The sequence below is a fragment of the Neopelma chrysocephalum genome, unplaced genomic scaffold, assembly GCF_003984885.1.
Source record: "Neopelma chrysocephalum unplaced genomic scaffold, ASM398488v2 Primary Assembly neopelma1_376, whole genome shotgun sequence".
Classification (NCBI taxonomy): Eukaryota; Metazoa; Chordata; class Aves; order Passeriformes; family Pipridae; genus Neopelma; species Neopelma chrysocephalum.
Genome location: NW_020898040.1, coordinates 402658 through 410029, shown reverse-complemented (window position 1 = coordinate 410029; position 7372 = coordinate 402658). Strand labels below are relative to the sequence as shown.

General features: G+C 65.6%; 2 protein-coding genes across 2 annotated transcripts; one reads left to right on the top strand and one right to left on the bottom strand.

The window, feature by feature from the left end:
• Nucleotides 1-237: 237 nt before the first annotated feature.
• RNF215 (ring finger protein 215) lies at nucleotides 238-4572 on the top strand. Its single transcript, XM_027706411.1, has 10 exons — nucleotides 238-513; nucleotides 1031-1162; nucleotides 1695-1766; nucleotides 1839-1924; nucleotides 2594-2648; nucleotides 2901-3005; nucleotides 3088-3204; nucleotides 3323-3460; nucleotides 3683-3785; nucleotides 3904-4572. The coding sequence occupies exons 1-10, from the start codon at nucleotides 238-240 to the stop codon at nucleotides 3924-3926; spliced, it is 1107 nt and encodes a 368-aa protein (XP_027562212.1). The 3' UTR covers nucleotides 3927-4572.
• Nucleotides 4573-5048: 476 nt separating this feature from the next.
• On the bottom strand, nucleotides 5049-6549 carry LOC113979009 (coiled-coil domain-containing protein 157-like). The gene is made up of 4 exons (XM_027706412.1): nucleotides 6195-6549; nucleotides 5695-5891; nucleotides 5368-5429; nucleotides 5049-5292 (listed from the first exon to the last, which is right to left on the bottom strand). Exons 1-4 carry the CDS (start codon nucleotides 6412-6414, stop codon nucleotides 5067-5069), a joined length of 705 nt encoding a protein of 234 aa, XP_027562213.1. The 5' UTR covers nucleotides 6415-6549; the 3' UTR covers nucleotides 5049-5066.
• Between the last annotated feature and the right edge of the window lie 823 nt (nucleotides 6550-7372).

Below are 7372 nucleotides of genomic sequence, written 5' to 3'. Positions count from 1 at the left end.
TCCCCATCCCTATCCCGATCCCTATCCCCATCCCCATCCCCATCCCCATCCCTATCCCTATCCCGATCCCAGTCCCATTCCCGGTTCGGTCTCTCGGGCTCCCCCTGCCCGCAGCGGGCGGAGCGGGGGGTCCTCCCCTCCAGCAGGGGGCGCTGGGGGCGGTGCGGCCATGGCGGCGGTGCGGGCAGTCCTCCCGTCCGGCAGGGGGCGCTGCGGCGCGGTGCGGGCGGTGCGGCCATGGCGGCGCTGCGGGCGGCCCTGCTCGCCCCGCTGCTGGCGCTGGGCCGCGCCGGGCCGGGCCCCGCCACCCCCGCACGGGTCGAGGTGGCCGTGTCGGGGCCCGGGCCGGCGGGGCCGGAGCGGGACGGGGCCGGCGGTGAGGCCGCGGCGCCCGGCGGCTCGTACACGCTGCGTGGGGCCGTGCTGGGCGCGGGGGGAGGCGGGGCCGGACCGGGCCGGGGGGGCCCGCGGGGGGAGCGGGAGGAGATGGAAATCCGCGGCCGCCTGGTGCTGGTGAGCGAGGGGGACCGGGAATGGGGCTGAGGGAGGGCGGGGGGCACGGGCGAGGAACGGAGGGGGAGCGGTGGGTACTGGGGGGCACTGCGCAGTGGAGAGAGGGGCTGTGGGGCCTGGGTGGGAAGGATGGAGGGGGAGCAGTGGGAACTGAGGGGCGCTGGGAGACACTGGGGGGCAGTGGGCATTGGCGGGAGTTAGTGGTCAATGTGCGAGGGAGGGGGATTGGTCTGAACTGGGGCAGTGGGCACTGGGGGTATCTTTGGGCACTGGGAGGGGAATGGGGACTGTGGAGCAGTGGGAAGTGGAGGGCACTGGGAGGCGCTGGGGGTTGGTGTGGAGGCCAGGGGCACTGGGGGACACTGAGCAGTGAGGGGGTCCCGCTGCCTGGGGGTGCCCAGCAGAACAGGGGAGGTGCAGGCAGGCCAGGCCCTGTCCCCTGTGCCACCCTGTGCTTTGGGGGGTGCCCAGAGCCTCTGTGTCCATCCTGGCTGTCCTGGTCCCTGCCGTACCCCAGGTGGGTGAGGCAGAGCCGGAGCTGGGCAGTGCCGACAGCTGGATTGGGGTGGTGCCCGTGGGCACCGAGGAGCCACCCGAGGGCCCCCGCGGGGCCAAAGAGGAGTCCTTCACCACCGCCGTCGTCACCAAGGTGACCTCCTGCTTGGCCTTGTCCCCTCTGCCCATCTCTGTCCCCCCTGCCTGGTCCCGGTGCTCGTTCTCTCTGTCCATCCCTGTCCTGTCTGCCGGCCCCTGTCCCCTCTGCCCCATCCCTGTCCCCTCTGCCGGGCCCTGTCACCTCTGCCCCGTCCTGTCACCTCTGCCCAGCCCTGTCCCCTCTGCCCATCCTTGTCCCCTCTGCCCATCCCTGTCCTCTCTGCCCGATTCTGTCCCCTCTGCCCATCCCTGTCCCCTCTGCCTGGCCCTAGTCCTCGTTCTCTCTGCCTGGCCTGGGGGCTGCCGTGGTATTGGTGGGTCGCAAGCCCTCAGAGGTGTCACTTGGAGTGTCTTCTCACCAGATGCTGGGGGTTCTGGCTTGTGCTTGGTGCCAGGGGGGTCCTTGACAGGGCCCTTTTCAGTTCCCTGTGACCTCAAAGAGGCATGGGGTGCTCCCTGCAGCAGGACAGGGGCTGGCAGGGGACACGCTGAGCTGCCCCCTGAGCGTGTCCCCTCTGTCCTCGCAGATGAAGCGAGCCCTGGTGCTGGGGGCCTCGGCCCTGCTCATCCTGGCGCTGAACCAGAACGCCATCCGGGAGGTAGGGCAGTGCCTCTGGGGGGCTGGGCCAGGGTCGGGCCCCCCTGATGGCTCTGCCCCCCTCCCCCTGCAGCTGGACGTGTCCCAGCTCCTCGCCAAACCCGTCATCATCATCCAGTCCTCCGACAACGTCACCAGGCTGCTGGGAGCGCTGCTGCGGTACGGGCTGGGCACTGCCTTTCCCTGCCTGGTCCCTGCCCTATACCTACCTGGTCCCTGCCCTATACCTTCCTGGTCCCTGCCTGGTCCCCCACCCAGCTGTGCTGCCCTGGGGATCTCTTACCCAGCGTGTCACGTTTGCTGGGCTGGTGTGGCCTGCACTGTGCCAGGCTGAGACGTGTTTCCAGCAGAGGTTTGGGTCAGATCCAGCCCTTCCCCAGGGCTAGAGCCCTTCCGTGGGTCCTCACATGGCAGCAGGGGTGACAGTGGCCTCAGCCAAGAGCTTTAGGACTCTTGGTACAAATTATCCAGCCTGGCTGGTTGTTGGCATGGCACCAGCATCCCCAACACTCCTGGGGGTGTTTGTCCTCACCAGCTGCAGCGGTGGGACCCCCTCGGTCGTCCTGACATGTGGGACATTGGGATTGCTGCCTTGGAGTCATAGATGGGGAAACTGAGGCACAGGGCTGGGAGGAAGAGCCCTGGGCAGGGTCACTGAGGGTTGGGCATGGCTGGGGAGGGAGTGTCTTGCTGTCACCTCCTGTGTGTTCCTCTATTCCCCCTGATCCCCATCTACCAGTCCCTCTGGGAAGGGGGTGCTCCCTGGCATTATAGTCTGTGCCCAGATCCTGCTGTGCCCATGGAACTGATGCTCCTTTTTGCTCACAGTGGGCTCCGGGCCACAGCAAAGATCACATACCAGGCGGTGCTGCTGGAGAACCTGGTATGTAGGTCCTTCCTCCTCCTCCTCTTCCTCTCTCTCCCAGTGGGAGGGCAGGGCATTGGCTGTGCCCAGCCAAACTTCCCCGATGCACGGGGAGCAGCTGGGGGGTGCAGTGCCCAGCCCCAGAGTGTCCCAGTGTCCCCGTGGGAGCGGGGCAGGTGGCAGTGCCACCGTTCCTCCTCCCCGGAACACGTGTGCTCCCGTCACCGGACGCTGCCGTGGCCATCAGCAATGCCATGTCCTGCCTTGCAGGGGGTGACCCTCACCCTGTGGTCCACGTGTGGCCTGTCCCGAGGGGGCCTCTATGGGGAGTGGCAGGGGGTCATCTGCCCTGGGGAGAGCAGCTCACAGGTCCAGGTATGGCACCGGTGGGGTCCTGGCGGGGCCGGGAGCAGGGGGAGGTCTCCAGCTTAACCCCCCCACCATGCCATTCCCACAGAAGTACCTGCAGCAGCTGTGGAACACCATCCTGCTGATCGCCCTGCTGCTCTGCACCGGGGTCATGGTGCAGGCACAGCGCCAGTCGCGGCAGGACCTGTCGGAGCAGGATGCCGAGGTGGGAATGTCCCCGCTGTGCCCCGTGCTGGGGGCAGTGGCAGGCGGGCCTACCCCTGCCCCCTGGCTCTGCCCCTGCCCCCTGGCTCTGCCCCTGACCCCTGACTCTGCCCTTGCAGCTGGACCTGAAGCAGCACATTCGGCGGCGGCTGTTGGCGCTGAAAACCCGGCGGTACCACCCCGGGAAGCCGCCGCGGAGCCGGGCCTGCGAGATCGATAGCTGTGCTGTGTGCTTGGACCAGTTCCACAAGAGCCAGGTGGGACTGGGGGGGCCTGGAGCCTGCCCTGGGGACACCGGTGCTGGTGCCACCCTGGGATGAGGTGTCCCTGCCGGGTCCAGCTGTGTCCCTGCCAGGGTCTGGCTGTGTCCCTGTTGGGATCTGGCTGTGTCCCTGTCAGGGTCCAGCTGTGTCCCTGCCAGGGTCTGGCTGTGTCCCTGCTGGGTCCATTCACATGTGCCCTCCCTTCCCTGCCGGCAGTGGCTGCGGGTGCTGCCCTGCTCCCACGAGTTCCACCGGGACTGTGTGGATCCCTGGCTCCTGCTGCAGCAGACCTGCCCTCTCTGCAAGCGCAACATCCTGGGTGAGAACTGCCATGGCACCTGGCCGGGACCCCTTGGTCACCCTGGGGCATGGGCTGGGGAGCACTGAGAGCCCTCCAGGCTCCCTGTGCCATGGCTCTCCACCCTTCTCCCTTGCAGGGAACTGCTGCACGGACAGCTAGCGGGCCCGAGGACACTCCAGGGACAGACCCACGGCCACTCCGGGGTGAGGGAGGGGACAGGGGGTGCCCAGTGAGTGGCACCTGCTGCCAGAGCTGGGTCAGTGTGGCTGTGCCACCACAGCGCCCGGACACTGCAGAGGGAAGGACTCGGGGCTCTCCGATGGGTGTGAGTAGAGGGGTGGGAGGTCCAGATGGGCAGTGCCGGGTAGGGAAGCTGCGGGGGCACCCATGGGTGTAATGGGCTGGGGGCTGGGGGCAGGGAGAGTCCTGACCCTGCCACCCTTGCCCTGCTTATGGGAATTTTTCTAAGTCTTGGGTTTTTTGTCTATTTGCTGGTGGCCATGGCAGGGTGGGCAGAGCCCAGCTGTGGCACCAGCCCCTTGGGGAGGTGGGGGACAGACCTGCCAGGGCTGGGGCTGGCAGGACTGCGGGGTGACCCACGGCCCTGCTGTGGGAGGGCAGGGGGCAAGGATGCTTTATTTATAGTAACTTATTAGAAAGGACGGCACGAGTTGACTGCAGAGCCACCACTGGGCTCGTCTCACCCAACACAGTGAGTGGGGACATGCCATGAGCCCTGTCTGGCTCCTGCCCCACAGGCTGCAGCGTGGCACGTGTCCATCCCTATTAAACACAGAGCAAGGACTGGCTGTGTGGCTTGTGTGGGGCTCGTGGGGCAGCTCGGAGGTCAGGGCCAGCCTGTGCCAGTGCCTTGGTGGTCCCCAGCCCCTCTGGGTGCTCATGGAGTGAGGAATGACTGTTCCAGGCTGTGGCTGTGCTGGTGGGCCAAGAGCGGCTGGGATTCCTTCATCCCAGCCCAGCTCTGCCTTCCTCTTCCAAGTGTGGCCACATCCCAGTCCCCTCTTGGGAATGGTTCCTGGCAGGAACTAACACACACAGTGCCCAGGCATTGGCACGGGCAGGGCTGTGCTGGGGCCTCCAACAGCAGCGTAGCCATGGGTGACTGAGCTCCAGTGCCCAGGAACGTCCCTGGAGCAGCTCCACAAGGAACAGGCAGAGCCCAGGTTTCCCAAGGGAATGTGCATTTCTGACGCACAAAGACCTGGTAACGAGATCCCCCTGGGCAGGGCAGGTGGCTGCTCGTGGAACAGTTCATTTCCCTGTTAGAAGATCAGCTCATCAGTGTTTATTTGTGGTAGGTCCCCGTGTGGTGCAAGGGAGGTCGAGCCCCAGGCGTCCCACTGGGAGCGACAGGCTGGGTCTGGCCTGGAATGTGGGCTCTGCCCGGAGCAGCTTGGAGTGCTGGCTGTTGGGAACTCGATGCCAGGCCTTGTCCATGCATCCCGGCATCCCTCTGCTGTCCCTGCTGTCTTTGCTGTCGCTGCTGCCTCCCCTGCTGGGCCTCCTGCAGTGGTGGGAGCAGTTAGAGAAGAGGAAGAGCAGGGAAACTCCCAGCCCCTTTCTCTGGGCTCCTACTCACCCTGTGTCCTGCCCGCTGGCCTTCCCTTGGAGCTGGGACCCCAGCTGGGCCTGTGGGATTAGCTGAGGCAGGGAAGAGAAGAGGGGGTGAAATTCCACATCTCCCCAGCATTCAGCTCCAGTCACAGCCCTCAGCCTCTGGCCTGGAGGTGTCACCGCTGGAACCGGCCCTGGGCACCTCGGCCAACACCAGTTAAAGCAGAGTGACCTCCCAGCAGCATGAGGATCCCGGCCCGGCCCTCCTGGGGTCCCCAGAGGATGTCTGGGGGCCATGGAGTGGTTTTGGGGTGCACAGCACCCACCCCTCTGCCCCATGGCCCCAGCTCACCTTGAGCACGCCCTGCTGGGCAGCCGCCTTCACCTTGGCCAGCACAGCGCCCAGCCGCGCGTTCTCCCGCTCCAGCACCCCGATCCGGATGCTGTTGGCCTGGAGCTGATTCTCCATGTCCTCCGTCAAGTTCCCAGTGCCTGCAGGCAAAATCCAACGGAGCTCAGCCTGCTCAGAGGTGTGGGCATCCCTCCTGCCTGCCAAGGGAAGGAGCCTGCCCCAGCCTGGGAGCACGGGCACAGCCTGGGAGGTGGCAGCTGGGACCCCAAACCCTGTGGGCAAATGAAGCTCTGCCATGTCCTGGTCCTGCTGTAATTCCTGGCCTGGGGGTGGGATGCATGGCACCCACATAGGGAAGCATGTTGGGACGGTCACAGCTTAGCACAGCCCAGGGCCTGAGCTCTTCCTGGATATCAGTGGGACAAACGGCGTGTCTGGGGCCAGCAGGATCCCCTGGGAGACCCCAAAGGCACTAGCCCAGGGTGTTGCTACTCCCTTACTCTCAACCTGCGCCTCGGCGGGGACATGGAGCTCAGGGAAGAACACCAGGAGCCTCTCCCGCTCCCTCAGCTCCTGCGCCTGCTCCTCCAGCCGGGACATGTTTGTCTGCAGCTCCAGGATGGATTGTTCCAGGGCCAGCTTCTCCTGCTGCAGCGTGTCCAGCAGCTCCTGCATGGCACAGTGGGGAGGAGGGGAGGTTTGCAGGATGAGGAATCCCATGGGAGCACTCAGACCTCCATGGAAAGCTCCCTCCCTTTCCTCATGTGATAAGGTTGTCCCATGAAGTTGAGAAAGGGACAGGAATAATGCGCAGGGTCTTGGCTCTAAGGTCCCTGTGTGACCTGGAAGCAGCAGCACTGACCATGGAATATGTCTAGGAATGGGCACACTGGAGATGTGGGAGCAGCGTGAGGTGTCCCTTTCTGATGCCTTGGGTGTGGGAAAAAATCAGTGGAGACCTGTCTGCAAGGGGCTGAGGGAGAGTCCCAGGAGGGATGACCATGTGGCAATGTCACCCTGTCACCCAGAGTGCCCCTCCTGGAAAGCTCTGGCTGTGGGAGTGGCTCTGGACACACCCGTGGCACAGCTGTGTCCCACACCTGGGTACCAGCTCTCACCTGCTGTGCCTGGAGCTGTTTCCCGCTCTGCTCCCGGCTCTGCTCCAGCTGCTCCTCCAGCCGGGCCTTGTCCTCCTCGGCCTCTCCCAGGCTGTTCTGCAGCTCCTCCCGCTCCCGGTCCAGCCTGTCAAGCTGCTGCAGCAGGAGCTTCTGCTTGGCCTGCAGGGACTGTGGGGGTGGGTGAGGCTGTGTGGGGCTGTGGCACCCGCTCCCCCCTGCCCTGACGTGGGGGGCACTCCGGGCCGGCCGTACCTCCTCGTGCAGCAGCACACTCTGCACTCGGACCTTCTCCTTCTCCAGCTCCAAGCTGGTGGCACTCAGCTCCTGCTCCAGGCTGTCCCGCTGGCTTGTGAGCATCTGCACCTTCTCCTCCAGCTCCAGCATCTGGCTCCGGGCCACCATGGTGGTCCTCATCTCCTCCAGCAAGGTGGTCTTGGTGAGCTCTGGGGAGACACAGCGGCTGTGGCCCAGGCTGGGCAGGGGGCAACAAGTGGAAGGTCCACAGAGATGCTGCCAGGGCTGGAGCCCCTCTGCTCTGGAGCCAGGCTGGGAGAGCTGGG

Bases quoted from the DNA above. Each gene is read 5' to 3' on its own strand.
- RNF215 (XM_027706411.1), top strand. From the start codon at position 238: ATGGCGGCGCTGCGGGCGGCCCTGCTCGCCCCGCTGCTGGCGCTGGGC. The intron at 1,767-1,838 runs GTAGGGCAGTGC...CTCCCCCTGCAG, and splicing joins ACCAGAACGCCATCCGGGAG to CTGGACGTGTCCCAGCTCCT. The intron at 3,786-3,903 runs GTGAGAACTGCC...TCTCCCTTGCAG, and splicing joins CTGCAAGCGCAACATCCTGG to GGAACTGCTGCACGGACAGC.
- LOC113979009 (XM_027706412.1), bottom strand. From the start codon at position 6,414: ATGGGATTCCTCATCCTGCAAACCTCCCCTCCTCCCCACTGTGCCATG. The intron at 5,430-5,694 runs GTGAGCTGGGGC...TCCCTGCCTCAG, and splicing joins CCCAGCAGGGCGTGCTCAAG to CTAATCCCACAGGCCCAGCT. The intron at 5,293-5,367 runs GTGAGTAGGAGC...CCACCACTGCAG, and splicing joins GCCAGCGGGCAGGACACAGG to GAGGCCCAGCAGGGGAGGCA.